Raw genomic sequence first — 14,561 nt, forward strand, 5'->3', positions numbered from 1 at the left:
ACGTTTGCTTTGTAATCTCTCTCTCTCTCTAATTCCAGAAGCCTGGGAATTATAATCCATAGTTCAAAAATCCTAGAGTAGACTGTCCCCTGGGGAAAGCTGGGGGGAAGTGGGGGTTGGGGGAGGCGGTGAGAGGAGAGCCACTCCAGCGTCTGGAAGACTAACTTCCTTTGCTTTTGCTGGATTGACACCAAGTGCCTGCAACTTCAACTTGGTGGCCACTTGGGCTCATGAGATCTGCGGGCATTCATGTGCGTAATTTTTAAATGATAAATGCATTGTTATTTACTACTTGCTGTGTTGGTAGGCAAAAAAGTGGGATTCTGAAACTCAGAAGGTGATACAGGTGGAGACCCCTGGTATGGAGCTGGGATGGCCCAAAGAACCAGGCCCCAAACAGTGCTCTCTATTCAACAGTCACAAGGCTGAAGAGCGGCAGGCGTTTGAGGAAAGGTAGGAACTGGTCCCCGCCACCTGCCGGTCAGCAGCCTTACCCACAGGCCGTGGCTGCCCTGGCCTGGTCCCAAAAAATGTGAGAGCCGCCGGGTCCCCCCGCCCTCTTCCCCGCCGCGCCCGCAGGGTCGGGGGCTGCGCTGCCGGCGCCTCGAGCCGGGCGCGCTTCCCGGCGCGGGAGGGGAGAGGGAGGGGGCGGCGCCAGGCGGGGCGGAGCTCGGGCGCCTCCGGGAGCCTTATTCCCGGCCGCGCGCTCGGAGCGCTCAGTCTGCCCCGGGAGCTGCACGGAACACGCGGCTGGTCGGCCTGACAGAGGTGCTGGGGCTCAGGCGGACCAGCGAACTGACAGTGAGCAGACAGACGCTCAGCGGCCGCGTGCTGTGCGCCGGTCCCAGCCAGGCTTGCACCCAGAGGTGGGCAGCACACGGTGCCCGGGGGAATTTCCTGAAGCTCCGCCGCCTGGCTCCGGTGCCGGTGCCCGGTGGCCGCCGCCTCCAAAGTGATTGCTGCCTTGCCATCCCCACCGGGTCCGGGACCATGAAGCTGCTGCCGTCGGTAGTGCTGAAGATCTTTCTGGCTGCAGGTAAGAAGACTGCTGACGCCCCCGGAGGTCGGGGGGATGGGGAGGCTGTTCTGGGGGCACAGGGGAAGGTCGTTGCAGCGCCCCCGGCGCGGGCCACTTGGTGGGGCCCGTGCGCCCTAGCTGGCGGGCGTCGATATCTGTGCATGGTGGCGCGGGGTCTAGGTGGGGGTCTGATGCGGCCTCGCCCCTTGCTCGCAGTGTTCTCGGCGTTAGTGACTGGCGAAAGCCTGGAGAGGCTTCGGAGGGGGCTGGCGACTGGAACCAGCAACCCGGACCCTCCCACTGGATCTACCAACCAGCTGCTACCCACGGGAGGTGACCGGGCCGGAGAAGTCCCGGACTTGGAAGAGGCAGATCTGGACCTTTTCAAAGGTGGGTGTGAGGGGCTGCCCAACCTTGGACCCCGTGGGCAGTTGAAGAATAAGGGGTTCCGAGATTCATGCTGTTCGGCATTCCGTGGGCTGAGGGTTATTCATGGAGGACTTCAAAGAAAAGCTGATGGCCTGAGAGGGGGTCTTGGAATATAGGTCTTGCTGCCATTCTTGACTTTGGATCTAACCTGTCTGGGTTGCTGCCCTTCTGGATACTTTGGGGCAAACTGAACAGGCAGGTTGTCCTCAGAGGTAAGTTAGGTGGTAGGAACAAGGCATGCTTGAGATGCTTTTCCCAGAGTTCCTATGTGAAAAAGGGCACAAATCTTACTTCCCACATCTGGTGACTACTATGTGTAAAATAGAGATAACAGCCAGGCATGGTGGCTGTTATCCCAGCCACTCAGGAGGCTGAGGCAAAAGAATCACAAATTAGAGGCCCCGTCATCAATTTAGCGAGACCCTGCCTCAAAAAATAAAAAGGACTGAAGATGCAACTCAATGGTAAAGAACCCCTGAGTTCAATCCTCAGTAAAAAAAAAAAAAAAGAGAGAGAGAGAGAGAGATAACACATGTGGAGATGCCCAGGCACATATCAAATTTGCAGTGCTACTCTTCCCCCACCCACCTGTATCCAGGTTGGGGAAACAGGAATGGAGAACTCTTTGTCTCCCTAGGTGAGGCCAGCACCTTTAGGGAATATGAATGGGGAGCCCTGGGGCCTTAGGAGGCTATATTGAAATGCTGGGTGGCTATGAGTGCTATCCAAACCTTGGAGATTTCCTAACCACCTTGAATCCCTGAGGAGACTCCAAGGGGGAAGGATCACATGAGTCCCTCCAACCAGCATATGTAGTGAGCTGAGCACAGACACAGGGCAGAGTTCAGAGCCTGCTGGCCTCCCTGTCCCTGGCCACCTGCAGTGATGATCAGGGGTGGAGCAAGGACTAAGCCCTATGGCCCCAGAATGACTGTATTTGGTTGGAAAGATACCTACCTGATCTAGCCCCACCTATTCTTCATCTGTTCTCCCTCTCACCTAAAGCTTCCCTTGGGTGCTCTCTATGCTTTGTATAAATCAAGAGTCTGCTCCAAAGCTGAGCCTAGACTCCCATACTTCATTCTCTCTCACTGACATTCTGGGGTCACCTATTTCCTGATCAGCCTGGATTCTCCTGGCTCTCTTCTCTTAGGCTGGGCAGGGCTGGGCTGGGCTGTGACTCACCTCCCACCCACATGGCTGCTCCTCATACCTCTGCAGACCTGACTCACTGCACCCTATCCTTGGCAGGAGCCTGACTGTCACCCTGCCATTGTCTCCCTCTCCTTTCTGATTGACATGGCCTCCTGACTTACTTTCCCTATAGACCTGGTCACTGGGTTCCTCTGACCACTGCCTCATCTTCTGAGTTCTGAAGGGCATTGGGACTGGACAGGAGACCACAATTCTAATCCCAATCCTGCATGACCTTCAGCAAGTCACTGCCTTTTGAGATCTCAAGGTTTTCATCTTAAAAATGGAAAGCTATGATAGTCATTGAAGTCACTTCCAGCTTGAGGACTCTAGATGTGCAGCTTAATGTATTATTCCTACCCTTCTGCCAGACACAGGGTATAGCTATGGACAATGGACACCTTTTTCCTGCTGGAGACCAGGTTCAGAAAGAGGCTGGCATCAGACCCCTGGGCTAGTAATGAATGCAGCCCATGGTTCATCCCAGCTGGACATCTGGGTGAGGTTTTTTTTCCCCCAGTCCCCAAAGCCTGGAAAGAAGGGGGGAGTTGTCATTGTTCCAGTTCCTTCTGGATAGTTCCTTACTTTTCATCTCTCCACCCCTTATACACATTATACCCCCTATCTTATAGTGCTATAAACAGCACATTTGGGGATAAATGTAAATGGATCTTTGGGCAAGTGGATAAGCTATAAAGAACATTGAATAGGGTAAATATTTTGCTCAAAGCAAAGCCCTTTACCAGGGATGACTTGTTTGCTGTTGCCAAACCAAGATCTGCCCTGAGTTCATGGTTGTCTCATACTATTAGGAACCCCAAAGGGCATCACCTGAAGACCTAGATACTTTTCTTTTCTAAAAAATTTTTTAGTTATAGATGAACACAATACCTTTATTTTATTTACTTTTATGTGGTGCTGAGGATTGAACCCATGGCCTCGCACATGCTAGGCAAGCACTCTGCCACTGAGCCACAACCCCAGCCCACTTTTCTTATTTTAGGAATCTCCCACCCTCACAGCATCAAAGTACCTTCTTCAAAAGCAGTTTTTGTCTGTGACACTATCTTCCTGCAAGTGGGTCATTGAGTGCAGCAGTAAGGAAGTAAAGATGATTGAAGGCCAGAAAGAATGAAACAGGGAGTCAAAAATGGGAGTAGAAGGTGTACAGTGGTGTGGGTGAAGTTGGTAGCATTGCCCAATGAGCTGCAGATACTAGAGGATCTAGCATTCCTTGGGATGCACTGTATCTTCCCTCTACTTGCTCCTGAGGTTCCCTCTTTCTGGTGCTTCAACCTAGTCTTCTTTGAGCCCTTGGGCGGCAATGAACCCAGAGTCTTTCATAGGCTTCTGACTTCAGGTGGGATTAAAGAGAATATGCTCCTTCCAAATACAGTGCTGTTCTGATCTTCCCTGGAAGAATAAAAAACTTAATGGGATACCTTTCTCTTATAGTTGCTTTCTCCTCCAAGCCACAAGCTCTGGCCACACCAAGCAAAGAGGAGCATGGGAAAAAAAAGAAGAAAGGCAAGGGGTTAGGGAAGAAGAGAGACCCATGTCTTCGGAAGTATAAGGACTTCTGCATCCATGGAGAATGCAAATATTTAAAGGAACTTCGGGCTCCATCATGCATGTAAGTGTTCCTTCCCTGGGTGGAATCTTGTCAGCACACTGTTTGTCAGCCACGTGGCTGTTCCTCGTTGTCACTGTTCCTTGAATTCATAATTTCACACAGTTTCTTTTCAACCTCTGGGCGGAAGTTGGGAGGAAGGGAAATATTTTTAGTCAGCGGAAGTCACCCCCCACCACCAAAGAGGATGCAATTTCCTGTGGTGAGGTTTTGTGACGTTCTTGAATCCTTGGGGACATTTCCTGCTTGCCCAGAAATGAGCATGTGGCCAAGAGAGCTGGCACCTGGAAGCAGGTTCTTCATTCCTGCTTCATGCACTACTCTAGAAATGAGAAGCCAATAAGAAATATGGCAGAGCAGGTTCCTGGGTGGAGTGGGACTCCTGCAGGCAGGTATGAGGTGCATTTTGTCACATGCTGTGTCTCAGGTTTGTGTGCAAGTGAGTGAGCAAATGTGGGTTGATTTTAAGGCATGGCAGAACTATACAGAAAGGAGTCATCATGAGCAAGTTGAAGCTCCTCCTCCCTTCTTTCTTACCCCAGTAAGGGATAAGAGGTGGGGGACATGGAGAGTATTGACCTTAGGCCATGGGAGTGGGAGAATTCTTCCTTTGTTCAGAATTAACAAGAAATTGAACCCAACCCAGCGGGCATTAGCCCCCATCCAGCAGCATCACTCCTTCCCTGGTCAGGCATGTGGGTGGAGGGGCCGAGTCCTTAGCCTCTCCTAAGCCAAACTCAGCAAGTCACTGCTTTGGCAACCCCTCAGGGATGACAACACTACCACGCTTTCTGGCAGGCATAATGTTGCCACTGTGCCTGAGGCACACACCCTATGTCAGGCTGCAAACATCCACTCTTTTCCCTGTAGCAAGGCAGACTCTGGGGGTCTTGTGACTAGGGAACACTGAACAGGCCAGAACACTATTGTGTATATGCCTTCTCCCATTCTGTCAAGAAGTCTGGCTACTTGGTGTCCCTTCTACCTGTACTTGATCCCTTGACTTTTAAAAGCTTCCTTGTCCTATCTAATCACATAAATCAGAGCTGCCCATATTTAACAATTGGCCGACAGACCCGTCATTTCCCACCATGTCCGCAGTCACTGTGTTCTTTCTTATAACATCCTTGTCAGGAGCTTTTTATTGGTGAGGATTGTTTAAGAGTGGCAAAGAGAGTCCCCATATTATCCTTCCCATTGTCTTGGGACAGGGCAGGAAACATTTGTTAAATTTGTAAAGTGGCATCATTAGCATGGGGTGGAGATAGTGATTCTGAGGGTAGTCAAGATTCACTGAGGCTAGGAATCTTTCGGGGCCAAATTGGTCCAGGGCATTTTGGTGGATAGATGTGGAGCTTCTGCTCTGCTGAGAAATCTTATAAGGCTGTTCCCCTGGAGAGTAAGATTCAACTGTTTACCTAAACTCAGAGAACTGATAAGGGTGCCCAGGGCCAACTTTCCTTTGGCTCTAGGGATAGTGATGGCAATCGTAATGATGCCATCTCTCCTTTATCCCAGAGCTTTAGTGATAACATATGAGTTAAGCTCAACAGTTGTGTTGAGCACCTACTTGGTACCAGGCTCCATCCAAGGAGATTGGGAGATGTGGTCTTCCTGGGTTTTCAAAAGCCCTCTGCTGTGTAGGCAGGACTTATTGTCAACCTCAAAAATGAGGAAACTGTAGCCAGTAAGTCAGAAGTCATTTGCATGAGATCAGTAGTTAAATAAGTGGATGGAAACATGACAGGGTCTCAGGTGCCTCATTCCCAGTCCTGCATGCTTTTCATGTTCCCAGGCTGCACTGGGTGTTGACTTTCATCCTTCTTTCCTACTGCTGTCCTAACAGAGTTTGAGCAGGGTTTTATAGAGGGCAGCTGTTGTCTTAGAGGACTCTTAGGCTTTTGCTAGCCTTAGAGCATAGCAATTAGATTTGAAGACTTTATGTTAGCTTCCAAGGCAGATTTTCATGGGGTAGATTCTGTGTCCAGTGTGGCTTTTTCCTGTCTCCAGCCTTTGGTACTCAGGATAGCAGAAAGCAGTAAGAAGACACAGATTTTCTGGATTGGAGCAATGCAACATTGTGCATTTACATTTGGGACCCTTTGTGACTCCTCCTCAGCTCCAGACCCAGGAACCACCATCAAGGGTGTGCCCAGGCTGCTGTGGTGAGCTAGAGGCTAGCCGGCTTCCTAAACCAGCCCTCTGAAACCACCATGAACAGGAAAACCCTTCTGTGTCACCAGCCAAAAGTTGCCCTCAAAGAGTAGTTTCCTGGGGCTCCTGACTGGCTGCTGACCCAGAAATTGGCTGCAGAGTTTCCTGTGGCTAGAGGAAACCTAGGAGCGGTTGGACTAGGGAGGACTCTGAGCTGGAAAAGAGGTAGGCCTGGGGCTTCTGCTTTGCCAAACTACCCAGATGCTGAGAAGGAATGGTGAACCCCCTTCTCTTGGCTTTGTCCAACTTGGGTGCCCCATTCTACCAGATATGGGCAGTATTCTCTACAGTCCAATTTTGTTTGTTATTTCCACAATCCCAGAGGGCTGGGGACTCGAACCCGGGCCTCCAGCATGAGAGTCAGGCACTCTACGACATGGGCTATATAGCCAGCATTCCCAATTTTGTAATAACTCACACATATTTGGGGCCTGACCTTTCAATAAGTGTTCTCATCCATATTATTTCCTTTGATTATTTTTTTTTCACAATACTCTAATGAGGTAGGCATTTTTTATTCAAAGCTTGGAAAGGTAGTATGACTTTACCAAGATCACCTGGTTAGAAATGATAGCAGAACTAGTCTAGAACTCATGTATTCTGAATCTTCTCCATCAAAAGGTATCCCTTCTGTCTCTTCAGGTAGAGAAATCCAATGTGAATGATGCCTCTGGACCCTAGACCATTCTTGCTTTTGTTGTAATACAAATTCTGAAATGGGTCACAGACATAGGGAGGAGGAACATGTCCTATTTTCATGGGCACTGGCTCTGGGTAGGACACATGATCTTGCCCCCACCATGGGATGCTTGGAATGTACTCAACCCCCCTCCTTCCCTGATAGATTTGAGAGTTGGCTGCAAAGGGAGGGGAGGTGGGTAATATTAGGATGTTTACATTATTATCCTTTTGACTCAGGGTGGAGGTGGAAGGATTATGTAACTGAATTGCAGGACTCTGAGGCCAAGCTTTATTTCTATCATCTGAGTAACTACCTGTGGGGTTTGAATGATGGGCTGGAAGTACAAAACAGACTCAAGTTCAGCACCCACCCCCAACAGAGCATAATCTCTGGATTGAATCCTTGTTCTATCACTCACTAGCTTTGCAACCTCAGGCAAGTTATTTAACAGAAGTTATGCCTCAGTTTCTTCATCTTTAATATAGGGAGAGTAACTCCTACTTCACAGAGGTAGTTTTCAGATTAAATGAGGACTGGAGATATGACTCAGTAATTGAGTGTTTGTCTAGCATACATGAGGTCTCATAGTAAGCCTTTAATAGTTTGCTATTTATTATTAAAGCTATAAATAAAATAATAATAACAACAGTCAGGAGCAGGGTCAGACAGCACTAGGAACTTTTCAGATATGTATTTCCTTAGGATCACCTGCACTGTTCAGAGTAGAAACAATCAGATACAGTGGTGCACACCTATAATCCCAGCTGAAACTGAGGCAGGAAGATGTCAAGTTCCAGACCAGCGTCAGCAACTTAGTGAGACCCTTTCTCAAAATTAAAAATAAATTAAAAGGACTGGGCAAGAAGCTCAGTGACCATGGGTCACTGAGCACCCCCCCAAAAAGTGAAAAGAATCATTAATTTAGGATTTGCTAAAAGTGATTTTTGACCTTGGCCCTGTGTTTTCCTAGTTGTAAAATTTGGCAAATCACTTAACCTCTCTGCCTCCTAATCCTTGCACACAGGTGATTTTCCAGGGACACCCCTGGAAACTTTTTCCATGTCTTGACAGGTTGGGGGTCTTTTTTTTTTTTTTTCCCTACCTGGGCTGATGGGATAGAGGAATGGAGAGGCCAGGCAAGCAATTGTGTACTATCCTGTGTGTGTAGTTGTCCAGACCTACATTTTTTCAACAGTGAGGTGGTTCCTCAGAGCAGCCTGGAGGAGCTGGGACAGAGAGCAGGGAAGGACAGGAAAGCAGGGTCAGGGATGTAGTACCATCCAGCCTGATCCCTGTGCCACTGCCAGAGACAGTGATACTCTGGGCAGAAAGCAATAAGAAGACACAGAGCTCCTGGTTTGGGGCGATGAGACATCTATGCACCTATATCTGAGGCCCTTTGTGGCTCCTCCTTGCCTCAGATCTGCTCCTTGGAGCTTCCCTGGTGACCTGTCAGCAGGAAGAAGGGCTTCCTTACTCTGAGGTACACACCTTCCTTCCCAGAGAAGGTGCAGCTTAGAATAGGGGACCTCCAGCTTCTCGGTGCTTCCTTCAGAAGCTAGTGGCATAATGTCCCCAGGCTGGCAGTGCCATTGTACCCCCTGAGTAGTAGTGGGCAATTGTGGGGTATGAGTAGGCAGCATGCTGAGCTCAGACAATTCATATCCATGCTTCTGTCCTGTTGTGAGTCTGGAAAGCCACTCCACCTTTCTGTAGAGTGGGGCTCCCCCCCTACATCAAAGGATCTCTGGGTTGTTCAGATAAAGGAAGGGATGTGAATGTGCTTCGTTAACTCTGAGCACTTCCAAGTCTTCCTAAGAGCTTCAAGGAAATGCTTTGTGTTAGAAGAGGCAGTTGCCACATGATTTATTTCTTGAGTAGAGCCAAGAGATTGTTTCTGGCATTCTTTTATGCTCTGGCAGGGCAGCTGGGCAGGAAGATGTTATCTTGGTTTGTTTGCTTTGTCCTACGATGGAGGAGGCCTGAAAGTCCAGTGTTCAGGGGCCAAAGGCTCCCAGGTTGTGCCCTGCACCCAGGGGGAGCTGGGAGTTAAATGAAGAAAGGAAGAAAAATGACTCCTGGCAAAGGAACAGTCCTATTAATAGGCTGGGCAGTGGTGGGGAGGGACTGGATGCTGGAAGCATTGATGGGCAAGGCTGGGTTTATTTCTGGGTCAGAATGTTGAGGGGCCTCACTGAGGGAGTGATACTGAATCCCCTCAACTCAGCCCATGAGCACTTGTGCCCAAGTCCTCTTAAGTGGCCTGAGCACACATGTAATTAATCTGCCACACATGGAATACATCTAAACTGAGAACTTCAAATCCTCACTTGCTTTTTTTCCTGCCTGGAGCAGGACTCTAGGTCAGAGAATCAGAGGGATTGGTGAAGATAAGGTGCCATGCAAGGGAAGATTGCTATGGAGCATTCAGAGGGGCTTTTCCAGAATCTTCTAAAAGAGCAAGATAGAGAAAGGGCAGAGCTTGTGGGCAAGCATTGACTGATTGAGGGTGTGAAGAATGGGGTTTGGCAAGTAGACCATTGCAGGGACAGAGAGAGAAAGAGAGAGGAGACAAAACACTAACACCATCTCCTTGTTCTTTCCTAAACCAGCTGTCACCCAGGCTACCATGGAGAACGGTGCCATGGGCTGAGCCTCCCAGTGGAGAATCGCTTGTATACATATGACCACACTACTATTCTGGCCGTGGTGGCCGTGGTGCTGTCATCTGTCTGTCTGCTTGTCATTGTGGGACTTCTCATGTTTAGGTAAGTGTTGGGGGGCCCTGTTTCTGCAAATCACTCCTCCTCTTCCACCTATTCAACCTTCTAACTGATGATCACATGAACCCTGTTCTCATGTCCCCAAATTCTGGGATAGTTCCTGGGTGCAGGTTCTCTAGAAATCTCTTGTCTCAGGCATGACATGAAACTGGTGTCCAGACAAGGGTAATGCTTACCAGGCAATGGCAGGTTCTGTTCCTTAAAGGTTTTGTTTCCTATCTCTGTAGCCTGGCAACTTACCCACAGAGCTACCTCTTCACACATTTCTTTGTCCTATCTCTGTTCTTTAATGACATTAGTGTGTGGTTTGGTAGTATGGGTATGGGTGGTACTATTATTATATCCTTGCAATTCTGAGGCATCTGGACCTTGGTCAAACCCCAATCCAGATATGTTCTAGATTGGGGGAGACCTACCATGAACACTATGCCTATTTTTCTTTTTCTTTTTCTTTTTTAGTTGCAGATGGACACATCTTTATTTATTTTTTTAATGTGGTGCTGAGAATTGAACCCAGTACCTCACACATGCTAGGCAAGCACTCTGCCACTGAGCTACAGCCCCAGCCCTATGCCTATTTTCAAGGAGTACAACTCATCCATTATGAAACTTGAACTGTTACCTGTCTTTCTGAGGATTATCATCTTTTAGTGGTTATACACTGTTTACCTGCCTACAATGCTATTGTAAGGTTCAAATGACTGAGGTGAAAACTCTTTGTAAAATGTAGCCTGCTGTTAAAGACAGGCATCACAGGGTGCCTGGGCTTTGACCAGAGTTATGAGAGGCAGCCATACCCTTCAGGCTTTTCTAAATAATGGAAGGAGCCTCCATGGCAGAGTTGTTTGGAGGGATCTGCTCTGGGACCTGCACTTTGTCACAGCAGGCAAAGCTTGCTTGCAAATCTTGCTCACAAACCTTATCCTTCTCAGGTACCACAGGAGAGGAGGTTATGATGTGGAAAATGAAGAGAAAGTGAAGTTGGGCATGACTAATTCCCACTGAGTGAGACCCGTGCTCAAGGTAACAGTCCATCCTTTGCCCCCTGGTAGCATCAAGGAATTAAAGCATGAATGGGTCCTGGGTCTATTTCAATGCGTGTTGACTTCTCTTGACTAGGGGTTGAGGGACAGCCTAATGTAGAATCAGGGTCACATTGCAGAATTGTTTTCAAAAAGACTGTTGATAAGTCATCTCCAATTAGGATGAAAATTGCTAGAGAGACACACAAGAAAGATACCTGAGAAAAAACAGCTTCTCCCACCCTTGGCCCCTTTCTTCCTCCCCTTCCTATATGTCTTTACACTTCTTAAGACTGAACCTGGGAAACTCCTAGGACTTTTTTTAGGTTGGACCCATCTTTAAATGTGTTTGTCTGTGTTTTAGGAATCTGAGGAGGACGGCTACCTCTGAGAAGACACAAGTTCTTTGCAAACTCTGCAGAGGGAAAGGAGTTCACAACTAGCCATGAAGACTTCTTGGTCCCCAGTTGCTATCTCTATCGGGCCTCCCATAATTGCTTTGCCAAAATACCAGAGCCTTCAAGTGCCAAACAGAATATGTCCAGTAGGATCTGGATCAGAAGAAAGTAAAAGTGATCAAAAGAAAGCAAAAGCAAGGAAACTTCAGGCCCTTCTTATTCCCCTCCACCAAATCCGCTTCCCCCATCAGTGTGTTTTAAACACTTATTCTGGATTAAAATGCCAGTTAAATTCCATATGCTCCAGGATCTTTGACTGAAAAAGGAAGAAGGAGAGGAAGAAGGAAAGATTTGTGGACTGGAAGAAAGCAACGAAAATTGAGAAGCCATGGACTCAAATAGCTACCAAGGGATCTGCTATTTGGACCCTCCAGCGCTGGATTTGATGAGCTAACTGTGAAATGCCACAAGCCCGAGAACTCTGAATTTTGGGACTTCTGCCCAGATGAAAAGATAACAACTATTTTTTTTTGTTATTGTTTGTTTGTAAAATGCCTCTTAAATTATATATTTATTTTATTCTATGTATGTTAATTTATTTAGTTTTTAACAACCTAACAATAATATTTCAAGTGCCTAGACTGTTACTTTGGCAATGTTCTGACCCTTTTTCTTGCATCCCCACCATCTGGCTCAGTGCTACACTCCCATCACAGATCTGAGATGGCTCTGTGACCCATCTATAGTATTTCATTGTCTGTTTGCATTTCTGCAGATCTCCCAGTTTCACTGTGCCGGGGGTGTTCTGTATGGTCAGGATGTAGGGGTTAACTCGGTCAGAGCCACTCTACGAGTTGGACTACAGTCTTGCCTAGGCAATTTTGTCTACTGTTTGTGTTTTGCAAGCCCAAGGTGCTGATGTCAACGTGTAACAGATATCAGTGTTCCCCTGTGTTCTTTCCCTGCCACATCTCAGAAGAGATTGAGCATCCATGCCTAATGTTCTCCTGTACCCTCAACCCCAGCTCTGGGCCTACAGAGTGGGGACCTATTCCCTCGTGTCAAGACATTTCTCTTACTCCTGCCATTCTTCTGGTGCTACTCCATGCAGGGGTCAGTGCAGCAGAGGACAGTATAGAGAAGGTATTAGCAAAGAAAAAGGCTGAGGAGGAACAGGGAACGTTGGAGTTGATTTTTCTTGGTAATCGATTACCTACCAATTGCTATTGACAAGGTTGGGGGTGGGGAAGGCTTTTGGGTAACCCCACCTATCTCACCAAAACTACAAAGGTATGCTGTATGGTCCCTTCTGGAAGTTTCTGGTGCCATTTCTGAATTGTTACAACCTGTATTTCCAAACCTGGTTCATATTTATACTTTGCAATCCAAATAAAGATAATCCTTACTCCATAGTCTGCTTGTTTTAACTGGCAACTAGTTTAACATAGGTCTTTATTTTTTATTTTTTTACTGGGGATTGAATCCAAGGCCTTGTGTATGCTAGGTGAGTACTATTGAAATAATCCTCAGCCCTTTTTATTTTAATACAGGGTCTTGTTAAGTTGTGATCCTCCTGTGTCAGCCTCCTAAGTAGTTGGGATTATAGGTGTGTATCACCACATCCAGCTAACTTTGTTTTATATTTCTCAATAACCCTAATCACCACTAATATATTCCTATTTGTTCATCAGTTCCTACTATAGTGTTGGTTGGGGATGTGGCTCAATGGTAGAGTGCTCACCTAGCATGCATGTGGGTTCCATCCCCAGCATCACCCATACACTCACATACACTCACACATCCAAAAGCCTCATAGAATGTTAACTCCCAAAGGGTAGGAGTATGCATATTGTTTCAGTCTGATTCTTAAATAGTATGATTGAGGTTGGGGAGGGTGAATTGGATGACAGGATGAAAGTGGAATTTGGGGCCCATGATGTGGTGTGGTATCCTGGGTGGACTGAAGCAAACAGAGCCACTGGGAAGCCATTGGATAAATGCCACTAGACTGCCCTTCCTTAACTTCATCCTCTTCCCTTGAAGAGTTGTGACATGATGAAGTTTCTTCAGGGGACCACATAGAGATCTGATATGTATTTTGAATATCCTTATATCCTTTTAAAACTTTGGGTAACTACCACAGCTGTACATATGACCTCTTAATTCAGCAATTCCACTCTTATATAAAAGAAATGAGTACCTATGTTTACAAAAAAAAAAAAAAAATGTGCAAGAGTCATTGTAGCATTACTTACAAAACTAAAAATTGAAAATTACCCAAATACCCATCAGTATTTGATGATGAAATGAATAAGCTGAGATGCATCTAGATAATGAAATACTAAAGTACTAAATAGCAATACAGATGAATCTCACAACATTGAGTGAAAGAAGCCCAATAAAATACATTCTCTATGATTCTATTCATATAAAACTTAAAAACAGGCAAAACTAATCTATGGTGAAAGAAATCAGGAAAAAGATCCCTGCCAGGATTGGTAAAGACTGGAAGGGAACCTCTGATGTTCTGATAGTTTTTCTGTGATCAGGTTGCTGGTTACACAGGTGTGTTCACTTTGAGAAAATTTACGAAGTATAACTTGTGCATTTTTCTGTAAGTATTGTAATTCAATAAAAAGATTTTGAAAACCTTGGACAGGTGATTCTTTGCTTTTTCATTCTATATAGTTCTATAAAGAACCAACATCTGACTTAAGTAGTCAGAGAAAATAGTAAAGATGTCAGAAATAACTATGGAGAAGAGAGTTTCTTTGAACTCTCTGTGGGGGCTCCCTTTCCTGCTTCCAAGCTTCCAGTCTCAAGCCCCTACCTTTGACTGGGCTTTTTCCAGCATGCTTTGTTTCTCCAGCTAATGTTTCCTCTGGGCTTCCTGCCTTTCAGCTGCTCTCTCCCACTGTCCCTGTTGCTGATGGAAGTTCCCTTGGAGGTCCTCTGGGCTTCTTCTTGTTAATACAGTGACCCTGGAGCCTCTGAACCTGCAGTCACTTCTCAAGATTGGCTGCCAGAAGAAACAAACCCCTTAACTCTATAAAGTGTCTACCTTTTCTTCATGGGCTCCCCTTTTAACTTCCTTTGAGATATTTTCTTTTATAATGGTCATAATAATCACTATTAGGTTAATAAACATTTAACATTCACAGAGTACTTACTACATATGAGCACTGGACTGT

At 46.7% G+C, this 14,561-nt stretch overlaps 1 protein-coding gene across 1 annotated transcript; it reads left to right on the forward strand.

The window, feature by feature from the left end:
• Window positions 1-708: 708 nt before the first annotated feature.
• HBEGF (heparin binding EGF like growth factor) lies at window positions 709-13,667 on the forward strand. Its single transcript, XM_079143994.1, has 6 exons — window positions 709-1,036; window positions 1,235-1,408; window positions 4,097-4,274; window positions 9,780-9,935; window positions 10,883-10,973; window positions 11,337-13,667. Exons 1-5 carry the CDS (start codon window positions 991-993, stop codon window positions 10,953-10,955), a joined length of 627 nt encoding a protein of 208 aa, XP_079000120.1. The 5' UTR covers window positions 709-990; the 3' UTR covers window positions 10,956-10,973; window positions 11,337-13,667.
• Window positions 13,668-14,561: the final 894 nt, after the last annotated feature.

Source organism: Sciurus vulgaris, assembly GCF_902686455.1.
Source record: "Sciurus vulgaris genome assembly, chromosome: 6".
In the NCBI taxonomy this organism is placed as follows: domain Eukaryota; kingdom Metazoa; phylum Chordata; class Mammalia; order Rodentia; family Sciuridae; genus Sciurus; species Sciurus vulgaris.